This window comes from Anser brachyrhynchus (genome assembly GCF_964034855.1).
Source record: "Anser brachyrhynchus genome assembly, chromosome: 31".
Classification (NCBI taxonomy): Eukaryota; Metazoa; Chordata; class Aves; order Anseriformes; family Anatidae; genus Anser; species Anser brachyrhynchus.
The window spans coordinates 68,935-96,269 of NC_137724.1; the positions used below are offsets into that span (position 1 = coordinate 68,935).

At 54.6% G+C, this 27,335-nt stretch overlaps 2 protein-coding genes across 5 annotated transcripts; one reads left to right on the forward strand and one right to left on the reverse strand.

The window, feature by feature from the left end:
- The first annotated feature begins 832 nt into the window (after positions 1–832).
- On the forward strand, positions 833–3,002 carry LOC308184372 (uncharacterized protein). Its single transcript, XM_080571429.1, has 5 exons — positions 833–1,263; positions 1,430–1,483; positions 1,938–1,985; positions 2,367–2,432; positions 2,864–3,002. Exons 1-4 carry the CDS (start codon positions 952–954, stop codon positions 2,430–2,432), a joined length of 480 nt encoding a protein of 159 aa, XP_080427555.1. The 5' UTR covers positions 833–951; the 3' UTR covers positions 2,864–3,002.
- An 11,984-nt stretch (positions 3,003–14,986) lies between these two features.
- Positions 14,987–24,020, reverse strand: LOC308184369 (ATP-dependent RNA helicase DDX25-like). 4 transcript variants are annotated; one of them, XM_080571425.1, is made up of 11 exons: positions 23,784–24,020; positions 23,613–23,660; positions 23,126–23,261; positions 22,932–23,024; positions 22,698–22,800; positions 21,598–21,730; positions 20,933–21,110; positions 18,722–18,959; positions 18,000–18,162; positions 17,506–17,694; positions 14,987–15,318 (listed from the first exon to the last, which is right to left on the reverse strand). In XM_080571425.1, the coding sequence occupies exons 1-11, from the start codon at positions 24,013–24,015 to the stop codon at positions 15,257–15,259; spliced, it is 1,575 nt and encodes a 524-aa protein (XP_080427551.1). In that variant the 5' UTR covers positions 24,016–24,020; the 3' UTR covers positions 14,987–15,256. The 4 variants fall into 4 exon arrangements, with proteins under 4 accessions (XP_080427551.1, XP_080427552.1, XP_080427549.1 ...); XM_080571426.1 differs by having other exon boundaries at positions 14,989–15,318; positions 21,598–21,712; XM_080571423.1 differs by lacking the exon at positions 14,987–15,318 and adding an exon at positions 15,328–15,991.
- Positions 24,021–27,335: the final 3,315 nt, after the last annotated feature.

Below are 27,335 nucleotides of genomic sequence, written 5' to 3' on the forward strand. Positions count from 1 at the left end.
AGGCCACTTGACCCACCCAGCTCCCCCACCTGATTGGGCCCTCGCACCAGGTGCCAGGATCCCTGAATGGGCTCCTTGTCCCATCAGCCCTGGGCAAACAGGGCTTATCAGAGATGCTTCAGGGGCAAACATGTCTCCTGAGGCCAGGGGAGCTTTGTTCCCCTGAAATTAGCTTTGAGCGGCTGCCCAGGAACAAGAGCCTGCTTCATCGGGTCCCCTCTGAACGGCCACATCCTGCCTGGGGACAGCAGTGACCTGTGCCTGGGGTGAGGGCACTGAAGGGACACTGCCTGGGGCCAAGGGACTTTGGGGACCATTGGCTGATTCCCAGACGGGGCTGGGGCTGGGGCCTTGCTGGGGCTGGAGGCACTGTCACCCACTGTCCAGGGGCAGCTCTGCAGGGAAGGACCCAGGTGTCCGCGTGGGAACCGTGGCCCCAGGCAGCAGCAGCCTGTGGGCCAGGGCAGGGGTTATTCCTCTCTGGTCTCCACGCTGCGGAGGGCAAGAGTGCCCGGAGAGTGGGATCAGTTTAGGGCCTGCAGAAAACTTTGCAAGGCTGGACTGCCGTCTCCTGCTGCCCACCCACCACCAGAACGCCTCATTTTCAGTGCTGCTCAGTGCCCCTACTGCCAGCGCCCTCTGTTTCCCAGTTCCCCAAGAGTGCCGTTGATCATGCCTCTAAACCCCACCACCACCTTCCAGTGTCCCCAGTTCCCACAGTTCCTGCCAGCCCAAGAACTGCACTGAGTCCAGTCTCCTCTTTCTCCAAGGGCCTGGAAAAGTGCCAGGGACAACGGTGCTTGGAGAGCCCCGCTCTGAGGCAAGATACTGGCGCATGGGGAGCCCTGGGGGTTTGACTGGACAGGCAGAAATGAGGCAGAGGCAGGTGGGGGGCACAGGCAGACCGACCGGTAGGAGGTGAGGCACTGCCCCTCACCCCCTGATGCCTGGATGGAGCTGCCCCATGGAGCTGCCCCACGCAGGAAGCTGGCCTGGTGCCAGGGAAGGTGGCTGGCTGAGTGCCGGGACGGGGGTCAGTCTGTGCCAGGGCTGGGCTCGTTGCCAGGACTGGTGTCCCTGCCAAACCCAGCTTTGCCCCGGAGGCTCTTCGGGGAGACAGGAGGAGCCCTGGCAGGAATAAATCTTGCCCCTCACCTTCTCCTGCTTCACTCAAGACTCACCAGACCACAGAGGAAGATGAAGGTCGCTGTGCTCAGTGTGGCCCTGCTCATCGCCGTCCTGTGCCACCCGGCAGATGCGCAGGTGAGCCCCCCATCACGGGCACAGGCTGAAGGCTGGAGGTGGGGGTGGGCTGCAGCAAGGCCAGGCGTACTTTGCCCTCTTTGCACACTGGGGCCTCAGCGCAATGTGGGTCCGTGCCTGGGTGCCCGGGTCTCTTTCATACCTTCTCTTGCTCCTCTCCCTCCAGGTACGGGTGGCTCTTCAGCCCCCTGAATCATCTGTGGTGGCCTTGGACCAGGTGGTAAGTGCTCACGTGGCCCCTCAGGTCTCACTCTGGGCAATAGGACCCCAAAGAGGTGACCTTCCAGAGCTCTCTGGCCAGACTGGGCTGGGATACCTCCCCCAGCTGACAGCTGTCAACTCTCTTGCAAAAGAAACCCGCAGTGGTGAGCCTCAAACCTCCTTGCTTTGCTTCTCCCTTTGCCAAGCAAGGGGCTGGCAAAGTCTCTAACCCCCTCCCTTTGGGTACCCAAATTCCCCACACTCTCCTTGTCCCCCATCCCCAACACTGGTGTCCCTGCATGGACAGACATCCCAGAGAAGCCTTAGGAGCAGTGAGGCTATGGGGAGCACCCGCACCAAGCCAAGGGGAGGGGTGGACAGCAAAAACCTGGGACTACCCAACCCCACAACCCAACCCCACCCCACCCCCACCGAGCTCCATTCACGACCGCCTCATGGCTTTTCTTCCCTAGGACGCGGCAGATGTTGATCTGACAGCAAATGAAGATGTTGCCGTGTCAGTGAGTAGCGGGGTGACCCTGGGGTTGGCCAGGCTGGGCAAGCGGAGCGTTGTGCTGTCCCTTCTCATTCCTCATGGCATGTGGGGACATCCCTGTGACCTACCAGGTCTCTCGTGGGCTCCCTCCTGCTGCAGGTGGACAATGTGCAGGAGAAGGGGGCTCTGGGAGGCACCCCGAGTTCTGCAGGCCGCAGGCCTTCCCTTGCCTTGCCCGAGGCGCTCCAGTGCGCCCCAATGTGTCCCAGTATACGCCACGGCCCCGCAATACTCGCTCAAGCACCGCCAGAATTTTCCCTGGAGGTCCCTTTCCCTAGAGCCCTCCTTGCCTTCCCCTGCCTACCAGTACAACCCAGTTTGGCCCTAACACTCCCTTTCTCCCCAGCCTGCCTTGAACACGATCGAAAAGGCCTTGCGCAAGAGACGCCTGGCTGCAGAGCTCCATGCCTAGGTGAGTAGGAGCCCCACAGGGGCTGCCAGGTGACCCTGTCAGAACCCGGAGTCCTTGGGGAATTGGGTGTCAGGGTCCGGGTCTGGGTGTGGGTTAAAGGGACTGCCCACGACCTGCTCGGGAGGGACCTGGGAAATGCCATCCCCAAACTTTCCCTTGTGCTCCACAGATCTATACAGACCAGGAGGGTCTCTGTAAGGGACAGGCAGGACTCTGGGTGCCATACAGGCAGCCCAGGGACACCGCAGATATGGGAGAGGGTCTGCAGGTGCTGTAAGCATAGCCGGGGGACCCAGGTCCTGCTGTGTAGGGGCTGCCTGCTCCCAACACTTCTCATTCCCTCGGTCCTTTGAGAGAAATCCCATAGGGACAAAGCTTCTCTCTTGTCCCAGTGGACTTTGGGGGGTCATATTTTGGGCTGTGTCTTTCAGGAGAAGACATGATGTGGACCCCCCTGTCCTCACCCCCTCCAGTGGCATGAGGAGATGATCAGCCCTGGATGCACCGACCTGATGCCGTGGGAGCCCTGGACCATTTTCCTCTAATGATCAATAAAGCCCTCCAGCAAAACTCTGCTCTGTGTGTCTTGTGTGTGTGTGTGGTCCAGGTCCACCTTCATCTGCTAGCACCCAGACACCTGGGTCTTCTCTGGCAGCACCAGTGCTAAGCTTGAGGGAAGGACTGGAGGCCTGGTAGCCTGGGACCTCTCCCCAGTGGAGGATTTCCTTGAGCATCCACCTGGAAGAGATAGAGATGAGGAGCAGCTGGTGCCAGACCTTGGTGCACCTCTGTTTGGGAGGGACCGATGGAAGCAGGCTGCTGCAGAGGCCTGTGGAGCACTGTGTGAAAACCAGCCCCCATTTGGAGAGGGGGCAGGAGAGGAGTGCGGACAGACAGCCCGTATCCCTAGGTCCTCTTCCCCACTCTGTGATGGGCACTGCTTTCTTCCGCAGGGGCCCAGCACTCCTGGCTTCACAGGTGTTTTTGCAGCCCCGCACTGAGTACCCCCATTGCACAGGCTGTTGTATGGAGTGGTGGCCGTTTAGCACTGGTAGGTAACTAAGCACCACCATGCTTCTCTCTCACTCTGCTCCTCAGGACAGACAGAGAAAATACAGTAAAAAAGAAACAGAACAACAACAACAGAAAACAAACCTAACCAACCAACCAACAACAACAACAAAGCTAATAACAACAGCATCAAAAAACAACACCTCATGAGTTAAGAAAAGGACAGGGAGATCGCCAACTCACCTGCTTCCCATCCTCCAGTGCAGTGTGCCTCTCAAGGGATGCAGGCTTTCATGAACCGACCCTAGGTGGACCTCCCACAGACTGCTGTTCTTCAAGAACTGCTCCAATATGTGTCTGTAATACAGGGTGAAGTCCTTCAGGAGCAGGTGGCTCCAGCACGCCTCCTCCACGTGTGGCAGCTCCCACCAGATCACCTGCTCCACCACGGACTCCTCTTCGTGGAAGTCAGGTCCAGCCAGGGGCCTGCTCCTGTGTGGATAACCATGGGCTGCAGCCTCCTTCAGGCCAGATCCACCTGCTTCGGTATGAGCTCCTCCAGGGGCTGCAGAGTGGAGATGTACCCCAACACGGTACCCAGTGGTCTGCAGGGGCACTGCCTGCTTCACCCTGGTCCTCTCCATGGGTGTAAGAGACTGAAAAGCTACAAAAGAATGATGTCTCAAACACCTGGCAGAAAACGAGTGTTATCACACCAACGAGAGAAGATACGGTCAGAAAAGAGGATCCTGAAGAGGGGGGACAGTACTTTTCTGGGGCCTACTTCCTTACCTAAGGGCAAATAAAATTGACTTCAGGGCCTTGGGACATCTGGTTAAAAGACTGTGGAGCACATACAGTGTTCTCCTCTATCCCTCCGTCTGTACGCAATAACAGGAAGAGCCAGCAAAACAATAGCTGGCTCAGAGCCTGGTGTCAGTGGCAGAACTTTGGTTTTTTTTGATCACAGGTCATTTTACAAGACACCAGGCCTGCTGGCAATGGAGGGGTTCACTTGTCTCTAAGGGGGTCTTTGGTTTCTTTCAAGAGTTGGCAGGACGCAGTGACAGGGCTTTAAACTAGATTTGAAGGGGGAAAGGAGTAAAACCAGGCTTGACAGAGACAAGGCTGGGGGTGGTATGACAATGGTTATGGGACGGTGGGCTAACAAGGTCCATTGGTCTGCCATCCCGGTTGAGGTAGGGGATGCAGAACCATGCAGCAGCAAAGGCCCAAGGGACATTGACAGGTTAGAAATCACAGAAGTGGCCAGGAACGGTCATGCAGGACTTAGAGCTTCTCCCTAATTCCCTAAAAAGGTGGGGGGGGGGGGGGGGGGGGGGTCGCTAGCCCAACTGAAGTGCATTTACACTAATGTGCAGTCAGGCCTGTAGTGCATCTCCGTTATCGTCCAGACAGGCCTGAAGTGCATCTACACTAACGGCCAGTCAGTCTTATCTCTGTGCCTGGCAAGATCACAGAGCAGATCCTCCTGGAAACTATGCTGAGGCAGGTGGAAAATAAGGAGGTGACTGGCAACAGCCAACATGGCTTCACGAAGGGCAGATTGTGCCTGGTGGCCTTCTACGAGGGAGTTACAGAACCTGGATGGATAGGGGAGCAGCAACTGACATCTACTCCATAGACCATCTCACCTACCAGGTACCTCCCAGAAAGCAATCCCAGCCATGGTCACACCACCAGTTGGCACACACTCTCTAAAGCACTTGCCAAAAAGTCTCTGGGAACCCAGACCGAGTGCCTCCCCAAAGATGCAGCGTTTCAGGTCTCTGTCTGCCAGGAGTGCATGAGCCTGTCGCTGCCAATGGAGGTTTACAGAGATACTGCCTGAGTGAGGTGCGAGTAGGTGGAATGTGGGTGGGACGTGGGGGAGGCCTTCTGCAACATGAGCTGGTTGGCAGGCAGAGTACCTGAGCGATTGTGCAGGGCATCCCCTGCACCCACTGCTGCTGGGGGGGCTGGGAAGAGGCCTCCTGAGCACAACAGCTCCTTGTAGCCCTGTGGATGCTGGCTGTGAGGTCACTTCTGTCCCAGCCCCTGGCTGGCCAACAGCAGGGAGGCAGAGCCTCTGAGGTCATAAAGGCCATCAGAAAGCTGCCCCCAACAGGGTGACACATTACGGGAGGCCAATGGAAGCTGGGAAAAGAGAGATGGGAGGTACGGGGGAGTGAAGAAGAGCTTGACCAACAGAAATAAAAGATTTTGAAGAGGTAGGAGGGGTTCAGGTATGAGGCAGCTGCAACACTGACTGTGAAACCATTCATAATACACCCTTGCACCATCCCTAATCAATAACATTGAGCCCTACCTCTTTCCCTAAATGCTACCCCTCACCTTGACAGGAATCCACTGATCTAATCCTTAACCTCAGAGCATTTCTTGAAGCCCAAACCCATAACCTCTTAGTTTTACCCCATGGCTCACCCTTAATCCTAGCCTTTATTCCTAGCAATGAAAGGTCAGCCTTATCCCTAGCCCTCGCCCCAGCCCTACACAAAACCCCAACCCACAAAGCTAGTTCATACCCTAAATAGTGACCAGGCACCCTAAGCAGAACACCAAACCAGCCCCTAAACCTTTGCCTAGTCCCTAACCCCCAAAGGTGAGCTCTAATCACTAGACCCTAACCTGACTTGACAACAGGACAGTAGTGCCTCAGGACCTCATGGGCCAGCAGGAGCCACGTGGTGGTGAAGGTGGCTGTGAGGTCACTTCTGCCTAAATACATGATAGGCCACCTTCAGGCACATGGCTGGTGTATGTATATGTGATCTCAGCTGTGTGTAAGGAATTGATAGACCACCAATATCCATTTGGTTTGAATAGTGATAGCCACTCCTGCCCTTGTACCTTACACGACAGGCATAGCTTTCTCCTGTCCATCAGAGAAGCTGACAGGCCAACAATGCTTCTGGTGTTACAATCAGCTTGCTTTTATCTATTCAGCTGCTGGGCCACAAGGAGGGAGCCAGGTGGGTATGTTATTATGAAGTCAGTTGTGCCTCAGAAACTCATAATCTGGTACAGCTGTGAATGCGACTGTGAGTTCATTTCTGCCTCTGGAGTTGACAGATCATCAGCAGGAATGTGGCTGGGAAAGGGGCTATGAGACTACTTCTTTCTGAAGCAGCTGGTAGCTCATCCTCTGTGCTGTGAAATATTTATACAGGCTCTGTGGAGTAACTGCCTAAAGTGACTAGGAAAATTAAACTAATATTCATATTTTAAAGAAAATGTACAGCATTGAAGAGGCTTTCAGGGTAGGGCGTAGCTGCATTACTTGAGCGTTCCCTAGGCTTCCAACCTTAGATGCTATCGCACTGGGGGAACCTGGTGTGCTGGCTCTAAGGAACAGTATGAAGTGTAGAGTGGAGTGGAGACACCACGGCTAGGCTGAGACCGGGTGGGGACTCGATTGTTCTTGTGCACACCGAGACCGATAAGCTGCACTTTTGCTACCCTGAGCCAATGACCTGTCATGTTTTTGAAAAATGCTGTACTCCAGTGAACTTTTCACAGAATCACAGAATTGTCTAGGTTGGAAGAGACCTCCAAGATCATCTAGTCCAACCTCAGCCCTAACACTAACAAGTCCTACACTAAACCATATCACTAAGGGCTACATCTAAACGTCTTTTAAAGACCTCCAGGGATGGTGACTCAACCACCTCCCTGGGCAGTCCATTCCAGTGCCTAACAACCCTTTCAGTAAAGAAGTTCTTCCTAACATCCAACCTAAACCTCCCCTGGCGCAACTTTAGCCCATTCCCCCTCATCCTGTCACCAGGCACGTGGGAGAATAGACCAACCCCCACCTCTCTACAGCCTCCTTTAAGGTACCTATAGAGAGCGATGAGGTCTCCCCTGAGCCTCCTCTTCTCCAGGCTAAACAATCCCAGCTCCCTCAGCCGCTCCTCACAAGACTTGTTCTCCAGACCCCTCACCAGCTTCGTTGCCCTTCTCTGGACTCCCTCAAGCACCTCCATGTCCCTCTTGTAGCGAGGGGCCCAAAACTGAACACAGTACTCGAGGTGCGGCCTCACCAGAGCCGAGTACAGGGGGACAGTCACCTCAGACGTGCTGGCCACACTGCTTCTTATACAAGCCAGGATGCTGTTGGCCTTCTTGGCCACCTGAGCACACTGCTGGCTCATATTCAGCTGCCTATCAACCAGCACTCCCAGGTCCTTCTCCGCCAGGCAGCTTTCCAACCACTCATCTCCCAGCCTGTAGCGCTGCTTGGGGTTGTTACGCCCCAGATGCAGGATCCGGCACTTGGCCTTGTTGAACTTCATGCAGTTGACCTCAGCCCATCGGTCCAGCCTATCCAGATCCTCCTGCAGAGCCTTCCTTCCCTCGAGCAGATCGACACACGCACCTAACTTGGTGTTGTCTGCAAACTTACTGAGGGTGCACTCGATCCCCTCATCCAGGTCATTGATAAAGATATTAAAGAGGACCGGCCCCAGCACTGAGCCCTGGGGGACTCCACTAGTAACCGGCCTCCAACTGGATTTGGCTCCATTCACCACAACTCTTTGGGCCCGGCCATCCAGCCAGTTTTTAACCCAACAAAGCGTACGCCAGTCCAAGCCACGAGCAGCCAGTTTCTTGAGGAGAATGTTGTGGGAAACAGTGTCAAAAGCCTTACTGAAGTCAAGGTAGATCACATGCACAGCCTTCCCCTCATCCACCAAGTGCATCACTTGGTCATAGAAGGAGATCAGGTTCGTCAAGCAGGACCTACCTTTCATAAACCCATGCTGACTGGGCCTGATCGCCTGGTTGCCCTGCAAGTGCCGCGTGATGACATACGTAAGGGTGTGTTACACTGTTGGTGAGTCCGTGACTGCGATAGTTCAGTCTGACCAGACCCACATCAGTAAATATGTTATTGGTGAATCTGTGACCATGATAGTTCAGTACTCTGAATCCGACCGGACCCATAACGGTTAATTGGCTACACACCTTAACACGACAGGCTCACATCTACCTGGTCTCTAATGGGCCAGAGACAGAAACCTGGTTGGTACATTGATTGTGAGACACCCCACCTCCTCCACCCTCCCACCCAAGTACCTGGTAGGCCCATGCAGGAAAGAAGACTTGGACATGGGTTGTCTTGTCCATTCTGCCTGAGTACATGAGTGGACAGCAGTAGGCTTTGAAGATCATGGTGAGGTTACCTCTGTCTGGTCAGGTGACAGGACAATAAGAGTGGTGAGTTGGGACACTGGTTTGAAGGATGGTTTCCAAGATGAAGAAAAAAAATAAAAACCAAAATGAAATACGGTAAAGTTTAATAAACAATAAAATATACTCCACAACTCTATGCTAGGTCCAAGCTGTATCCAGTGAAGCTTCCACAAGAGGTAATCTTATAAGAAATGTTTTAAATAGGTAGATATGAAATGTTAAATATAAACACAGTTAACGAATTGGCTAAAGAGACAAATGGACTACATAAAGACAGGGCAATCTTTTAACTTCCTGAAGTTTAAAGTGGCAACTGGAGAGTTATCAGAATGAACAGAGAATAAGGGCAGGGGGAAAAATGAAGAACAATGGAAAGTGCTTATGTACACATTGGCTGCTGAAAAGATTACTTTAGAAATGGTCATTTTGTCTGGATAAGTGAAAATATATGAAAGATTAGAGAAATTAAATACATATTATGATAGGCAGAAAATAATGGTAAGGAAGTTACAGGAGGAGATCAAGATTTCTTGATACTCTTCCTGGAAATTCTCATTTTGGCATGATGGATAAACATTGTAATTTTATTAAGATGGTTCAATCATTTCAGCTAGTAAATAACTCTTTATATTTCTATAAAATGCTGAAAGATGTTCTTCAACTTTTCAGGCAGACCTCAGTAGCTCCATGCCACAGTTGTCTGCCATGGCCCTTCAGGAACTGTAGATGGAAACTGGGCAGAGGGTTGCAGGGCATCTACACTGGCACCAGGTGTTTGTTTGCCTGTAACTGAAGACATCTGTGTCCCTGTAGCAGCATCCCACCCCAGCTCTGGAAACCACTTTCCTACTTTCATTTTCAAACAAAAACATCACTGAGAATCCCCCTGGACACCAGTGTATTAAACAAAACCAAAACAACCATGTTGCCCCAAAAGTTGTTCGTGGAGAGATGCTGCTAGGAACTGGCTGCCAGTTGCACTTTGCACTATTGATGATATTATTTTGGCCTGATAGTCAAATGGATTTTCCACCTGCCTACGGCCCACTGATCTAGTGTAGACCCTTAGAACCAAGTGGCAAGACCTTGATCAGGTGATAGTTCAGAAGAGCACTCTCTTCTCCTTGTGCACAGAGCCACTCATTTCATCAAAGCAGGCAATCAGGCTGTTCAGGCATGGTTTCCATTTCCTCTTGGTGGTTCTTTCAAATCTTTCTTTCATAAGCTTGGGAAAAGTTCTTCAGGAGGCTTTGCTCCATCACCTTTCCAGGGACTGAGGGGAAGCTGTCCAGTCTCTAGATCCCCAGATCCTCCTTCTTGCCCTTCTTAAAAATGGGAACAATGTCTGCCTGCCAGGGTTAAACCACAACACCCAGTCATTAGAAACATGACAAATGAAAACATGACACCAACAAAACACAACACAAAATCCTCAGAAAGACCAGCCACATTGAACCAAAGCAAAACAAGAAGGATATGAATGCAAGGATTTGTAAAAGATAGAAAGTGAAATAGTGCAATTTCTTTGCTTTAAATTGTTTCTTTAAATTACTTGTACTTTCTTTTTTGTTTTTTAACATTTTCTGAAAATTTCTGTTATAGTCATGGGTGCACCAACAGAAAAAGTAATTTTAGTTTATCAAACAGATCCTGGTGCTCCCAAAAGAATCCTCCCTGCCTAGGACTGCCCATGTTACTCCTAACTCTTTTTTTGTTGTTGTAGGGTTTTTTTTTGTTTGTTTTTACATGGCCAAACTTGTGCTACCGTCAGCATATCTCTTTTACGGTGAATTCTTAAAGAGATCCTGTTCTGGGTTAACACCAGACAGCAAAAAACACCGTAACAGCTGATAAGTCACTGCCAGTGGGACAAGGGAGAGAATTGGAAAGGTACAATTGAAGAAACTCACAGAATCACAGAATGGTAGAGGTTTGACGGGACCTCTGGACAGCATATGGTCCAAGCCCCCTGCTCAAGCATAGATCCAGTTGCCCAGGATCATGTTCAGGCAGCGTTTGAATATCTCCAAGGACAGATATTCACAACATCTCTGGGCATCCTCTGCCAGTGCTTGGTCACCACCATAGTAAAAACGTGTTTTCTGATCATCAGTGGGAGCCTCCTCTATTTCAGTTTGTGCTCACTGCCTCTTCTCCTATCACTGATCACCAGTGATAAAAGCCTGTTTCCATCCTCTTTGCACCCTTCCATGAGGTATGTCACAGAATTATAGAATGGCAAGGGTTGGAAAGGACCTTAAAGATCATCTAGTTCCAAACCCCCTGCCATGGTCAGGGATGCAACACACTAGATCAGGTTGCTCAGGGCCTCATCCAACCAGGTCTTGAACATCTCCAGGTATGGAGCATCCACAGCTTTTCTGTGCAGCATGTGCCAGTGTCTCACCACCTTCTGAGTGAAAAATTTTCTCCTAACCTCTGATCTAAATCTCCCCTCTTTTAGTTTAAAACCATTCCGCTTGTCTCGTCACTATCTGGCCAGGCAAAAAGTTTCTCTCATCTTTTTTATAAGACCCTTTAAGTATTGAGAAGCTGCAATAAGGGCACCCCGAAGCCTTCTGTTCTGTAGACTGAACAGCTCCAGCTCCCTCAGCCTGTCTTCGCAGGAAAGGTGCTCCAGCCCTCTGATCAACTTTGTGGCCCATTCTAACAGATCCACATCCTTCTTGTGCTAGGGCCCTAGACCTGGATGCGGGTCTGGGGGAGAATAGACTTAGGTGAATTCAGACTTCAAGTGAATTCAGACTTCAGGTGAATTCAGGTCTGTTCTAGGGGAGAGCAGTCAGGTGCCAAACCTGCACTTCTTCCAGCATAGCCAGTCCCTGCCTCCCCTCCCTGCACACGCATTTTGCTTGTGACCAACAGGGCTGGAAGCAGCCTGCAGACCTGGGCCTGGGTCTAGTGCAGCCTTCTGCTCCATCTCTGCTGCTCCAGCAGCCAGAGACCTTCACAAAAGCCATCCCTTCTTCTGCGCTCCTGCAAGCTCACCGGGCAGCCCCAGCCCGGCCCTGGCACTTGTCTCCCACCCACAGCAAAGGGCTGCTGTTCCCCTGGGCCACCCAGCGCAAGCAGGATGATCTCCAGCCACAGCAGAGCCTCCTTGCAGCCGTGGGACCTCCCAGTCTCCACACAGGCCAGCACCTCCAGACCCACCAGGACAACAACCCTGAGGCAGTGCAGAGCAGCGAGGGGACACAAAGGGGAGGAGTGGGGCAAGGCTGGCTTCAGCCCGCTTGGGCACCATGGACAGTGTGGCGCAGTGAGGGAGCTGCAGGTGGAGGTGCCTGTGCTGGTACAGTGTTTGTGACAGAAGGCATTTGTGTCCCTGTAACAGCATCCCAGCCCGACTCTGAAAATCTTCTTCCTTTCCAAAGACAGCACACAAATTTCCCCCAAATACTTATAGAATAAAAGAAAAGACTTACACAATAAAAGAGTTAACCTTGGTTGAGGTTCATCGGGTGAGGGACTGCTTGAGCAAACAGGATAGACTTAAGTCCATGATGAGCTTGACTCATCAAGGGGTTGACTGCGGAATAAGGGGGAACGGAAGAAATTTTCTCGTCAGGGCAGCAAGCAAATCCCCTCCCTCCCTACCTCGCCTTCTCAGGTGCCCTTATACAATAGGTATGAAGACTGGGAACTTGAAGGTCACACAGATTATCAAGGGATGTCTCTAGATCAGCTAACCTGGTCCTTATGGGTGACTTCAACTTCACAGACATTAACTGGGAATACCAACTGTCCATACAAACAGGTCCAGGAAATCCCTAACACACACTGAAGATAACTTCTTGGCACAGGTGCTACGGGGAAAGGTGCCTCCTCGATTTGTTGTTTGTAAACAGAGAGGGTCTCTTGTGTAAAGTGGCGATTGGTGGCTGTCTTGGCCAAAGTGACCATGAAGTAGTTGAGTTTAAAATCTTTGGCAATAGGAGAAAAACTCCCCTCAAAACTTCATCCTTGGATATGAGGAGAACAGACGTCAGGCTATTAACCACTTCATAAGGTCCCCTGGGAACCTCTTTCTGAAGGTGTCAGGGTCCATCAGTGCTGGTTACTTTTTAAGAGCCGTCGCTTGAGAGCACAGGAGCAGGTGATTCCAAAGCGTTGGGTGTTAAACAAGCGGGGCAGAATGCTGGCTTGGCTGAGCAGGGATCTTCTTCTATAGCTTAGGCGGGAAAGGAAAGTCTATGGACACTGGAAGCAAGTTCAGGTGACAAGGGAGGACTACAGAAATGCTGTGTGCCATGGGAAGGAGAAAAGCTGTGCGGCCAAAACTCAGTTAGAGTTGAAGCTGGCCAGTACTGTGGGGGGCAACAAAAAGGGCTTTTTAAAGTATGTCAACACCAAAAGGAGGACTAGAGGTAACATTGGTCTATTACTCGATGAGATGAGGCACCTCACAAATAGGGTCACAGACAAGGCAGACATTTAATGTCTTCTTTGCCTCTGTTTTCAACACCGAATACGGGCCTTGGGACACCTGGGGCCCTGTGTTGAAGGACCGTGATGGTGGGAGCAAGAAACTCCCAGCCAACCCTCAACTTGTGAGGGATTTGTTGCTCCAGCTGGATGCACAGAAGTCTATGGGGCCTGAGGGGATTCATCCCAGGGTGCTCTGGTACAGCTGGCCGATGTCATTGCAACCCCTCTCACAATGTGTCCAAAGGAAAGCAACAAAGATGGTGAAGGGTCTAGAGGGGAAGACATGCGAGGAGCAGCTGAGCTCATTTGGTTTTGTCTACAGCTTCCTCACAAGGCGTAGTGGAGGGGCAGGCGCTCATCTCTTCTCTCTGGTGACAGTGACAGGGCCTGAGGGAGCGGCGTGGAGCTGTCAGGGCAGGTTCAGGTTGGGTGTTAGGGAAAGATTCTTCATGGAGAGGGTGGGCAGGCACTGGAACAGGCTCCCCAGGGGAAGTGGTCACGGCACCAAGCCTGCCAGAGTTCAAGAAGGATTTGGACAATACTCACACACATATGGTTTGATTTTTGGGTGGTCCTGTGTGGAGTCAAGAGTTGCGTTTGATGATCGTCGTGGAGCCCTTTCAACCTGGGATATGCTACAGTTCCTTGATTCTAAGTGGAACATGTGCAGCAGCACAAGCTCATCGTGAGCACCAGATTCACGTTTAGTTGTTTTGACAGGGTTGTGCACAGGGCATAAGAAAAGGCATAAAAGAAGGACCCATGTGCTCTTGCTGAGGACTCAGACTCGCCATCAGCTGCCCGCACACCAGCAGTCCACCCATCAACGGGGAGGCCCCTGATGCCAACTGCCAGGGAAGATGAGATTTGACCTGGTGCAGTTCAAGCACGGTAGGGGCATTTGGTGGAAACCCTTACTGGAGGGATATTTCCAACTTTTTTTTTTTTAAATCCCTTCACGTTTTTACTTGATTTATGTTTCAATCAGTGATTGCTTGATTAGACTCAGAATCTGGAAGAAACCCTGGGCACCCCTCTACTGGTGCATCACAGTGCCCAAGGGCAGGGGGAAGGTCCAGCCCCACGTGGGGCTTTGAATGCTCCAGCAGTCCCAAGACTCCGGGGAAAGAAATCACGGGCCTCCCCAGAGCTTGGCAGATGATGGAGGTCTCTGAACCAGTGTCTCTCATGTCCTGTCTTCATCCCAAACTGTGCTCTTTTTGCATGGTGCTCACTAAAGCCCGTGTAATAACCATTTCCTACACCGTCTCTTTCAAATACCCAGTGCCCAAAGGGCTGGCACCACTTGTTCTTCATGTCTCCCAGTCTCACTGGGAGATCATACAATCCTAAGATCACAGAATGGTTTCAGTTGGAAGGAACCTTACAGATTACCCAGTTCCAACTCCCTCGTCATGGACAGGGACACCTCCCGCTAGATCAGGTTGCTCACAGCCCTGGCCTTGAACACTTGAACACCTGTTTGCGGGGTGGAGGGCACGAACCACTTCTCTGGACAACCCGCTCCAGGGCCTCGTCACCCTCAGTGTAAGAACTTCTTCCTAAGAGCTAATCCAAACCTACCCTTTTAACTGAAATCCATTGCTCCTTTTCCTGTCACTACACTCCCTGAGAGACTCCCTTTCCAGCTTCCTTGTGGCCCCCCCATTAGGTACTAGAAGGCTGCTGTAGGGTCTCCCCAGACCCTTCTCTTTTCCAGGCTCAACAGCCCCAGCTCTCTCAGTCTGTCTTTATCAGAGAGATGCTCCAGCCCTATGATCATCCTCGTGGCCCTCCTCTGGACTTGCTCCAACAGGTCCATGTTGTTAAGCCCCTGCATGTTCTGCTTTCAGGTGATTCTTCATGATGTGCAGAGTTATGGCTATAAAAACCTCAGAGACAAACCACGCAAGTTTTATTTCCAGAAAAACAATCACAAGAATTCCAAAATTTTGAGGGCTGAGGGTCGTGCGTGTCTTCCCCCCCACTCTCCCCCCGCTCCCCTCTCTTCTTCCCGTCTTGTAAAACATCACAACAAAACCAAGCATCTTCGGGAACTTTGAAGAAAACTGGGAAATTTTCCCATCCATTTCCCATCCATGTTAAACCAAAACTTGGATTCACTGGAGCAAATCCTGACATTTTGCTCAGTCGTCCAGCTGCTCCAGCTCATCCATGTCATCTGGGTCAAGCCTCTTGATCTCGGTCTCTGAAGAAAGAAAATACATGTCAGTGCCTGCCAAGTACGGCTGCCCAGGAGTTGGCAAAGGCAAAGCACTGCTGCTCTGGGGCTGCTGGCAGCGGCAAACCCTGGGAGCAATGCCCAGGGCTCTCGGCTCTGCCTTCCACAGATGAGGTAAAACAAGCTGTGAGCTCTTCAGCACGTGTCCAGAGGTGGCAGGTTAGAAACCTGCCCGGCTGTTTGCATCAAACCCAGTACAGATACACGTGGGCCCCAGAGCAACAGCGACTACACCACCACACTACCACAGGCCTGCTCCTGCCTGTGCCTTTCGCAGCAGGACACGCTGGATTAGAGCTGACACACATTCCAGCCATCTCAGGCCACCTCTGGGATACCGCTTCCTGGCTGAGGGCACGTGCTAACCTCGCTCTGGGCTGAAAAGCTACCCAAACTGCTCAGCATGGCATTTCCACTCTGTGGAGTTCAAGCGATAATCAGACTTTGAGAGAGCACAACAGACACAAACCTGACCGACACATGATAAGTGAAGTAGTGATGGGAACCCAAACTGGTCAGTCACACTGACTGACAGAGCTCAGAACGTTTATTCCAGAGAGGTTATCCGACCAAGGACCTCGGCAACCGGGAAACATGGCAAAAGGGGGAAACCAGAAACAAAACACGCGGAGACACAGACCTGACAAAACAAATGAGACAATGACAAGAAACGAACCTCACCACTCACACTAATTGGTGGGCTATCGAGAAACTATGGGTGCTGCTTCCCAGAAGAACAACCTGCACTTTATAACTCGTAACGCTGTGAGCCAGGGGGACCTGGACTGGAAGGGCTGTGGGAACTGGCAGGGCTGTACAAACTCGTGAAAGGGCGTGTGGCAGGAAAGGGAGATGGGAGGAGCAAAGAGGGGGTAAGCAGGAAAGGGTATAGAAGCGGCCAGTTGCACGTGAAATGGGCCAGTCGGTGTGCTTATTTGGTTTGGCCCCGAGACTGATTGCCACGGTCTGTCTTGTAGTCTTACACCTGCTTAAATCTTTTCCCACTTCCGTCTCTCTGTGCTCTCACACTCAGTCCCTGGTGTGCGTGTGTGTGTGTGTGTGTGTGCACTTAAATCTTTTCCACTTCTGTCTCTCTGTGCTCTCACACTCAAGCCCTGGTGTGCGTGTGTGTGTGTGTGTGTGTGCACGTGCATGCATACAGCAAGGAGGACAGCTGCTGGCGAGACCTGCGTGTGAATGAAAAGTGGTGCCAACTCCTGCAGTCAGACAGGGACAAGGCTGCCGCTGGCCTCTGCTGCCACCTACTGCAGCCAGTGCAGGGGTCTCACTGCACATACTGGAGCAAGCGCGGTTCTTCAACTCCCAGCCACTGGGCCGGGGATGGCGTGCATCCAAAAAATCATCTGCTGGGGGGGAACCGGCGTGACTGTGAGTGTGTGTGCGTGTACATGAACTCCAAGTGACAGCTTCTGGGGCAGAGGGGAGCATCGGTACCTTCTACAGACTGTGCGGGCATGGCGTGTGTGTGTGTATTCAGCTGCAAACTTCAGCCTGGGCCAGCTAGTGACTGTGGGGTCCCTCAGGTCCAGGCCAGGGCACCAGGTGCATGTGTGGGGTCCGTGCGAGTATCAGGCTGGACCAGCCAGCGAGCAGGGGAGCTGTCAGAGGGCAGGGGTCTGGTCAGGGACACTAGGGGAGCAGAGGGGCTCTGATGGTGCTTGCGGACCCACAAACACATGTGTGCCTTTGGACCCTGGAAGTGCATGTGTGTGCTTGCACTAGTGACCATCCCTCTCTGCCAGCCGACGAGGAGAAGGGGATTTGTGTGCGCTTCTGTGTCTGTGTGTCTGTGTCTGCATCTTTGCGTGTGTCTGTGCGTGTTTGTCTCAGGGACACGCGTTCAGTGACACTGCTGACTGAGCCTGCAGAGGGTAAAGTGGCAGATGCATCCCTCAGCCTGGCCAGAGACCCCAGGTGCCCGGGCACCAGGCGGGGCTCCAGCAGCCCGCAAGGACCGTACTGGTCTGTACTGGCCTGTGCTGTGCTTCAGCAGCCAGGCATGGGGGTCCCGGGCCAGAGCGGCTGCAAGAGGGGGCCACACTCCTGACATCCCTTAACGCTTCCCAGTGCACTTCTCATCCACGTGTCCCTTAGCTCTTTGCAGCACCACAGAGCTGGCACAAGGATACTCACGGAAATGCTCCTCTATACTGTGCACGAGGTACGTGCTCTGCCTTTCCACCATGTTGAAGGCAATGCCCTTCTTCCCAAAGCGGCCCGTTCGCCCAATGCGGTGCAGGTAGGTCTCAAAATCCAGCTCTTTTTGCTGATTAACAGGGAGGCTGAAGTTCACCACTATGGTGACTTGTGCCACATCAATCCCTGAAAGACAGAGAGGTTTCTCGCAACCAGGCTCCTACAGCTCTGAAAGCAATCCCCTGCCCCCAGATCGGGGCCAGTCCATTGCCTGAGCACTTGCAGGATAAAGCAGTCAGCCCTGGCTCTGCAGCGCACACAGCAATGACGTGTCAAGGCAACCAAAGACCTAGAGGCCACGGAGCACGGTTCGTGTCACCAGAAACGAAGCAGCATCATGTGTCCCCTGCCAGCTGATGGGCCATGGGGCAAAGCAAGGGGATTCCCACGCTGCAGACGCTGCGAGGGTGTTGCTTTTCAGGATACGGTACCTCTAGCACAGACGTTCGTGGTGATGAGGACCTTCTCCTTCCCATCGCGGAACCTCTGAATCACATTGGCCCTCTGCACTATGGTCAACTCTGCCGTCAGCATGGCGACCTTGTGCCCGTCCTTGCTCATCTCCACCAACAGCCAGTCCGCACTCCTGCGAGTCTACATGTGTGGGAGAGGCAGGAGGAGCTTTTGCAGCAGCTCTGCTGCTGCTCCTCTCAGTCGCTGCCAATTCTTCACTGGTATGCTTCCCCTAAATCCCCTGCTCCTTTCAGTTGAGACCCTGCTGCTTTTTAACAGGCAGAGCCTCAAAAGAAGACCAAAGGGACGCAGACGAGCAGGAAGCCCTTGTCAGGACACAAAGCGCAAACGGCAAGGAAACACAGTATGTTTTCTACGCAACGCTCCCTGTGGAAGCCAGGCAAACGCGATCCCAACCGTCACGAGAGAGGCTGTTAAAACACCTCTTTTAAAGGCTGCACTCGCTGCAAGTCAGAGTGCCCGCGCTTTCACGCTCAGCTCCAGCCAATCTAACGGCAGGCTGTGCCAGAAGGGCCGTCCTTTAAATGCTGTCCACGTGCTTCCCATCCCTCCCTTCCATCTGCTCCCTCCTTTTGATGGTCTCGGCACAAGTACTGAGGCCACGCTGTAAGACGGATCGTTTACATACCACTGACTGCAAGGACACCACCACTCTCCCCCGGCAAGCTAGCTGCTTTACCTGGCAGAATATCATAGCCTGGCCAACGGTGATGCTGCCGTAGATGTTGCACAGGGCCTCGTACTTCTCCTCTCTGTTCCTGCACACAAAGTAGTACTGCCTGATGTTGCTCAGGGTGAGCTCTTCCTGACGGAGCTTTATTATGATGGGGTTGGAGACAATTTGCATTGCAAAATTCCACACCGTTTCCTTGAAGGTTGCGGAGAAAAGCAGCATTTGGCAGCCCCTAGGTAAAGCCCTAGAGCAGAAGAAGGACTTGTTAGCCCTGAGGCATGCTGCAAGGACCCCTGGATCAACACGCTCTGGAAACAAGGGGATTCCCCCGTCCGGAGAGGGCCATTCCTCAGGAGAGGGCCATTCCTCACGCGCCACAGCACAGCGCAGCACTCCAACACGAGTCAGCTCTATGGAAGAGGCCTGTCGAAATAAGCTGTTCTGCATTTGCAGTATTATTATTCCAAAAGGCTAGCTACAAACGGAGGAAAAAACACCCAGTTAACGCTTGGCCTCCTTCTTTGGACCTGCAGACACCGCTCACACACAGCACTTGCACGTGCCAAGGACAGTTCCCCGTATCCCCTGATTCTCTAGCTACGTTTCAAGCCCTGTCATTCCCTCTGTAAAGACCTTCATGGCCCGCAGAGTTTTTTAGCCACAATTCAAAGCCATCCATCACCTATGAAAGCGGACGGACAAAGACTTTGAAAAACCTTACATTTCAATAACGGATAAAGCGAGTCTTTTGTGAATGTGCTTTTATCCAGGCCAGCTTTGGTTGTATTCAAAGGAACACCAAATAAAACACGGCTGCTAAAGAGCCATCTCCATCTGAGCTTCAGAGACATTAAGCCCCGTTACGGAGCAAGAACCTGAAGAGTTCCAGCCTGAGGTTTGACTTGCAGTGGCTTGTAACAGGATCTGAGTTACCAACTTCCTGTTTCCTCGGACTGCTGACAATACTTTGAATGCATCCAGTTTGAAAGAACAGCAGCAGAAAGCCTTTGAAACTGGTAAACCCACTCCCTACATCATGCCAAAGAGAGCCCAAGGAAGAACCTTTAGCATGCCTTTAGCAGAGCTCAGCTGTATGGGACACTCCTCTAAGGAGAACTTTTTCCACCTGCATTTCAGCCAGAAGGGATAAACCCAGACCATCTAAAAACAGTTTTCCTTTAAAAAGGAGTAGCTAGCTGCTAGCCACAAGGTGCTTTTCTCCAGCACCGCAAACATATCCAGCTCAGCTGAGCACACGGAGGAGCTGGGAAGGGCTGGGTGTGACACTCATCTCTCTCACTGCCTCTGTCACCAGGGAACTGCAGCTCCCGTCAGCCTGGGCAGTGGGACGCTGAGGGTCAACCACTGACCCTGCCTGGCAGAGCAGCCTGCTGCCCAGAAGTCCTCATTAACCTGCACCACGCCCTGAAGAAAGGCTATTTCAAGCTATTTCGTTTGTGCCGCCTTCAACGCAACGCACCGTATCACAGAATATCCTGAGTTCAAAACGACCCACCAGGATCATCGAGTCCAACTCCTAGCTCCACACAGGTCCACCCAAACACCAGACCACGTTCCTGAGAGCGTTGTGTACTACTTCCTTAGGATAGCTTCTAGTCCTGCACCCAAGTCATTTATGAAAGCATTAAAGAGCACTCGGAAACATGAAAGAGAACTGGAATCCCAAACCCAGTGATGTATCAGCTCAAGGGAAGTTAAAGTGACCTGAAAATCTTCCTATTCATCTAACGGCTACAGTTTTGAAGAAAGCCACATCCCAGGACTAAGCAGACCAGAGCCTGCCCACGTGCAAGAAAGAGCTCATTCTCACATCAGCAAAAGCCTTCTGCATCAAAGGGATGCTCTTTCCCTGTTTATTCGGCTGGTTTGGTGGCTCATTTGCTCAAAGCTGAGCAAACACGAAAAAGCGGGTAAGGAGGATTTACTTGTCTACGTTCTGATCAGGAGCAAAGCACGGACTGGCCAAGGACATCCAAGGGATGCTGTAGTCAGAGACAATTCCTTTGGCTCCCTGGTTTTGTAGCTTCTTGCATACAAAGTGGTTTTCTTTCTCTCTCTCTCTCTCCCTCTGTCTCTGTCTTTTCCTGTCTCTCTTGCTCTCTTTCTTTCTCTACCCAATGTATCTAAGGGCATCTAGAAACACGGCATTTGACTATGTCTGCTTGTGTCAGGACACAAGCCAACACTGGTATTCACCTCTGAATGCGAATGCTTTGGTACGAGAAGCCCTGATGGTCGATCATTACGTCCGCTTCATCCAGCACAAACAGGCTGATTCTCTTCACGTTCACCACTCTCCGTTTGAAACACCAGTCCAGCATCGTCCCAGGAGTCCCGATGACAATCTGCTCCTCCAGCACGGCGCCTGGCAGAACTGCAGGAGGAGAAATCGTATCAGAATACCTCCGTACAAGGAGCAGTACGTTCCTCGGCCACACACGCCTGGCTGGGAATGAGCAGGGTACTTTCCAGTGAGATACGGACTCAAACTCTGCTATGTTCTGGCTGCTTGAGCATGGTTCCCACCCTGTTGCTTCAGCTTCTGACTGCCTAGCGATGCCTTTGAGGGGGTCATCGCAAAGCGGAGCTCGGGAGCTTAAAACTGCAGGTAGCCATCAAGCAGGGCTGACGCTTCCCTGCGGCCTTGTGGGGTGGAAACCAGCAAAAGGGGTGCCCCACCTCTGAAAGGAGACAGTGCTCACGAGAATGACTCCTTAGAAGGCACGGGAATTCACACACTGTTTCATGTGCCTTCAGAGCTCCGCACAGCTCCTGGGAGTTCACAGCTCTCACAGCATCCCGCTAGTTCCTTACAGGACTGTTACACTGCCCGCAACTCTGCTCAGCACGGCTGGACTCACCTCTGTTTCCCTGGACAGCGTACGTAACCCTGATGTCGGCACAAAACTGCCCCATCTTCTCGATCACATGTCCAATCTGCAGGGCCAGCTCGTAGGTTGGAGCCAAGCAGAGGCACTTAGAGAGGTAAGAGAGCTGTCAGACAAGAGCCACATCTTTTAAAAGTAGACAGCGCCCCTGGCATGGCATGCCCCGTGCAAATGAGAAGGCGTTTCAAAGGAACGGAACGCTCAGCATGCTAAAATCTCACCGCTAAACTCTTTCAAATCTGCAGAGGGATCAGCAACGGCAGTCACATTTGCAGGTTTGGAAGATGGGAATACAGCTGAAGGCAGCTAGGCAGAAAGGACTCGAGGTAACTACCAGGAGAGGTCCTTTCTCTACGGTGAGGGTGACAGAGCACTAGAACAGGCTGCCCAGAGAGGGTGTGGAGTCTCCTTCTTTGGAGACTTCAAAACCCGCCTGGATGCCGTCCTGCGCAGTGTGCTCTAGGTGACCCTGCTCAGCAGGAGGGTTCGGACTAGATGATCTTCAGAGGGCCCTGCCAACCTCGCCCATTCTGGGATCCCGTGATTTTTGCTAGGGAAATTTGTTTCCTGAGGCACAGTGCCGCTTGTTTCTGTGTCCAGCTTTCAACTGAGAGTTTAAATTACACAGAATGCTTGAGATTCGAGACTTTTAAGTGCAGTAACCAGCTTGCGTAGGTGATTCTGAACCCAGAGAGGGGACTTGCCTTCACGGGAGCTTTTACGACACCAGAAACTAGCGCAAGTCACAGGAAACAGCTGGAGTCTCCGCACGTGCTTGTCAAAGTTGGCTGGATGCTCCTCAAAACATAAATTCAGGCTATCTACGGCCTGGCTAAATCCACTGCTACCAAGAAAAAGTACCTTCCTTTAGCTGGCAGATCCATCCACTCCTGAGCTTTCTCTCCGACCTGCCTGCCGCAGGGACGCTACCTGGCTGTTTACCATCCCACTACAGCGGCCACAGCCGACAGAAAACCGTAGAGACGGGGACAAAACCAGAGCTCTGTCCACAGACAGCAGCTTGAGGGTGCAGGCAAACCCCTGCCGTATGGGCTTTCCCCTTCCTACATTACCTGCGGGTACCTCTCAGCACCATTAACTCTGCTCAACATCGCCAACACAAAAGCTGCCGTTTTCCCTGTCCCTGACTGGCTCTGTGCAATCAGATTTTGGGGCCTGCAAGGCAAAGGCTGCTTAGTTGGGCGCAAAGGTTTGGCACCCCTGCACCGGCACCCCGACGCCGCGATGCCTCAAGGGAGCCAAGACGGTGGTAGCGCTTCGCTCAGCCGTGCGGCCTTGGTACTCACGGATGTGCCAGCATCATCGGCAGAGCCGTCTCCTGGATTTTGGACGGCCTGTTGAAGCCCATGGTGTAAACCCCCTGCAAGAGCTCCTGCTTCCTGTCCAAAAGCATCAAAAGGCACCATTTCACAGAGAACGGGGAACGGCGCCCACAGGCAACTCCAACGCCCGCCTGCGTCGGGGGCTGCCGCCTACTCACAGGCGCAGCTCTTCAAAGGTTTTCACGGAGTAGAGAGGCGAGTTGGGGTCCTGCTGCAGGATCTCCACGTGATGGCTGGACTCCACGAGGGACGTGTGGATCAGCTTGTTCAGCAAGGAGCTTTCTGCCAAGTCCACTGGAAAAGGGGTGAGCTCGTGACAACCCCAGGTGGTTAGGAAAAGCCTCCCCTCGGGCCCCCCTTCCCACAAACACGGGCTCCTCCAGCCAGACGCCCCCCTACCGACCCCGGCACCCCGACACCGGCGGCTCTTCGCCTAACTCCCGCGTACTCGCCACAACCCACCTCAGTCCCGAGGAACCCGGCCGGAGTTCACGGCAGCCCGGCACCCCGTCTCCCTCACCTGCTGCCGAGGCTCCGGGAGGCGCCGCTCACCCAGCCCGGCCCCGGGGGCGCTGGCCCTGCGGCCTGCGCACAGGCCCCGGGGGACAAGGACCAGCGCTGCCTCGCGGGGCCGGCGGGACCCACCTCTCTCTTCCTCCTCGCTCTCCTCGTCCTCGCTCGCGCAGGCGGGCTCTGCCACGGGAGAAGGAACACGGATGCTCACCTCCACCCCGCAGCTCCGCTCGGGCTGGCCCCGGCGCCCGGGGCCCGGGGCCCGGGGCCCGGCCCCGCGAGGGGGCCAGGGCCGAACCTCACCCCGCTGCCGACACGGACGCAGCTCCCGGCGCGGGCCCGCGGACCGCTGCCGGCGGCCAGGCGAGCCGCACGGCCCGCGGCGCCGAGGGCGGAGGTGGCCCCGGCCGGGGGACCGCGGGCGGGGGGGGCTGCCCGGGGACGGGCTGCCCGGGGACGGGCTGCCCGACACGAGGCTGCCCGGGCCCCGCGCCCGCTCCCGCCGCCGGCCCCCGCCGGCCCCCGCCGAGGCCATCGCGCCCCCGCCGCCGCAGCCCGCGAACCTTCCCGAGGCGCCGCCGAGGGCCGGCTCCCCCCGGGCGCCGAGCCGCCGCCGGCGGGGGCCGCTCTCCCCCGGCGGCCGGCAGGGCGCAAGGCGGCTGCCGGCAGGCCCCGGCCGCGGGGGGCGCGGAGGCGCTCGGGGAACGGCGGCACCGGCACCGACGCGCGGGCGGGGCCGGGCCGGGCCGGGCCCGGGGAGCCGCGCGGGGGGCGGGAGGGGCAGGGCCGCCGCACGCGGCCGCCCGAGCCGGTGGACGGGGCGGGGGGCGGCGGGGAGCCCTCCTAGCCCGCGGCGGAGCGGCTGGCGACCCGCTGAGCCGCTCAGACGCACGCGAGTGCGTGGGGCCGGCTGGGACCCACCCGAGGGTCCTGAGGGCGCTGGCGGAGGTGCTCGCCGAGCCGCTTTCCGTCACTGACCCGCAGTCCTGGCTATCCGGGAGCAGGCTGCACTGACCCGCAGTCCTGGCTATCCGGGAGCAGGCTGCACTGACCCGCAGTCCTGGCTGTCCGTTTCCCCCAGCATCGTCCTGGAGACGTTCGCTGCTCAAGGCCTGGACAAGTGTCCGCTTCATTGGGTTAAAAGCTGCCTGGGTGGCCAGGCCCAAAGTCACTGATGAATGGAGTTAAATCCAGCTGGATGCCGGTCGCTAGTGGTGTCCCCGGGTGCTCCAGGGTGTGCTCCTCCACTACCACAGCAGGGTGCCCCCGTCTGCGGGCTCTGCTGACTGCCAATGCTGAAGGGAGCCCAGGCTGCTCCGCGTCCCGCTGCAACCTCCCCCTGATCAGGCCCTCTCTGGAAGGACCATGCTGCCTGAATGGGCTCCACGGGCCCTGGGCAAACACAGCTCATCAGAGATGCTTTGGAGTCAAACCTCTCTTCCCTGTCCAGGGGAACTTTGCTCCCGCAGTTAGCTCTGAGCAGCTGCCCGGGGACAAGCACCTGCCTCATCGCGTCCCCTCTGAATGGCCTCATCCTGCTCAGGGACAGGGCTAGCCCATGCTGGGGACGGGGGCGTTGCAGGGACACTGCCTGGGAACAGGGCCTTTGGTGAGACTTGGCTGAGCCCCATCTGGGAATGGAGGGGGAGCTGGAGCCTTGCTGGGGATGGGGCACTGGCACCCGCCACGTGGGGGTCACCTCTGCAGGGAAGGACCCAGGTGTCCAGGAGGGCACGGTGCCCCCAGACAGTGGCAAGGCCAGGACCAGGGCAGGGCTTGTTCCCTTCTGCCGTCTTCTCTGCGGAGGCCATGGCTGGAGACCGGGACCAGTTTGGGGCCTGCAGTAACAGGGAGATGGGCTGGGCTGGAGCTGTGCTCTTCGACCACCCCCAGCAGCTCCCGCAAGCAGAGTCCTCATCCCCTGGTGCCCAACATTCACCAGTGCTCCTCACGGCCAGTGCCTCCCAGTACCCTGATCACCCTCTGGACCTCAGGTTCCCAGTCACCCGGCTGTCCCCATTGCCCATGCCCCCCAGCTGTCCTCCTACCTCCCCAGTGTCCCCTAATGCCAGTGTCCCCAGTGCCTGAAGAAGAGGAGTCAGTCTCAATGTGCCGTTCACTCAAGGGACTGCAGAGGGGTCAGAAACAACTCTGCTTAGAGTCCCTTGATTTGAGGCTGCACCATCTCTGGGAGAGTCCTGGGGAGAAAGCCTGGCCTGCAAGGTGAGGGGCACTGGGAGACGGGGAGATCTGGCTTTAGGGGCTGTTGGAGGATGGTTTCCTGCTGGGGGACTCACTGCAGGGTGTCTGACCGCCCCCTTGCCACCCCCTGATGCCTGGATCTGTCCCCGTGGAGCCGCCCCGTGCAGGAAGCTGGCCTGGTGCCACAGAAGGTGGCCGGGTGAGTGGCGGAGGTGTGGGTCAGTCTCTGCCAGCGGTGGGCTCATTGCCAGGGCTGGTGCCTGCCAAGCCCGGCTTTGCCCCTGGGCTCTCGGGGCGGGGTCAATGGGAAGTCCTGCAAGAGATAAATCTTGCCCCTCACTTTCTCCAGCCCCATCCAGGACTGCGTAGACCACGGAGGAAAATGAAGATCGCCATGCTCAGCACAGCCCTGCTCCTCGCCATGCTACGCCTCCCAGCAGATGCTCTGGTGAGCCCCAGCGCTATGGGGACGGGTTCAAGGCTGCGGGCGGGTCTTGGGGAGGAGACCCCACTGACCGGGGGACATTGCGCCCTCCCTGACACCTAGACTTTGGTGAAACCTCCATGAAGTGTCCAGGTGACCCCTCCGCTCCTGGTCAGGTGTGTGGGACACCAGAAGAGTCTGGAGATCCCTCTCCAGAGACATCTGGGGACTCCTCACAAGCCCAGCCCCCCGACGCCTTTGGTCCCCACCAAGGTGTCCCTTTCCCTGGATCTTCCCCATGTCCTGTCTAGGCTCCCCAGCGCCGTACCTGTCATCTCTCCCAATGCCTTTCTTTCATTCTTTCCCCTCAGTCCTTTGCCTGTCGGCTAATCCTGTCCATTGCTGTGGTGTCCCCTTCCTTTCACCACCGCTTCCAAATACCCCCGCAGCAGTCCTCCCAGTCCCCTCGTTTTGGTCCACCTCAAGCCTCTTCCTTCAGCCCACACCAATCACGTCACTTGAAGTCTCCACATTCGCTCTATTTGAATTCCTTATCCCCTGACTTGCGTCCCACACGGTCCCGTAACTTCAACACCCCCAGCCCAGTAGTCCCTTGGGGTTCCCTCTGTTTGAATCCCCTCAGTGCCCTGTCTTTTGGTCCCCACATCCTTGGGGACCCCCACCCGAGGTCCCTGCATCAACAGCTATTCCAGATGAAGCTGGGGAGCAATGGGTCTGTGGGGAGCAGAAGGTATTTTCCCTCTCGGACCAAGGGGAAGCCATGGGGTAGGGGTGACTGGGGACACCTGTGCCCCCTTCACCCTTCCACATCAAGCTCCAATCCAGACTGACCCCCTCATTCTCCTTTCCTAGTTCCTGAAAGATTCTGAGTTTGCGGCAAGTGGCGGCTTTGATCTGGAAGTGAGTATCGGGGTGGACTTGGGCTGGAGCCAGTCTCAGGAACCGCAGGGCCATTTGGCTCCCCCGTGCCCTGCCGTCACCTGCTGGGTCTGAATACATCCCGGTGCCCACTGAGGTCTCATGGTCCAATCAGGCCCAGTCAGCACGGCTTTATGAAAGGCAAGTCCTGCTTGACAAAGCTGATCTCCTTCTACGGCAAGGTGTCACGCTCAGTGGACAAGGGAAAGGCCGTGGATATGGTCTACCTAGACTTCAGTAAGGCTTTTGACACCGTTTCCCCCAGCATTGTCCTGGAGACGTTCGCTGCT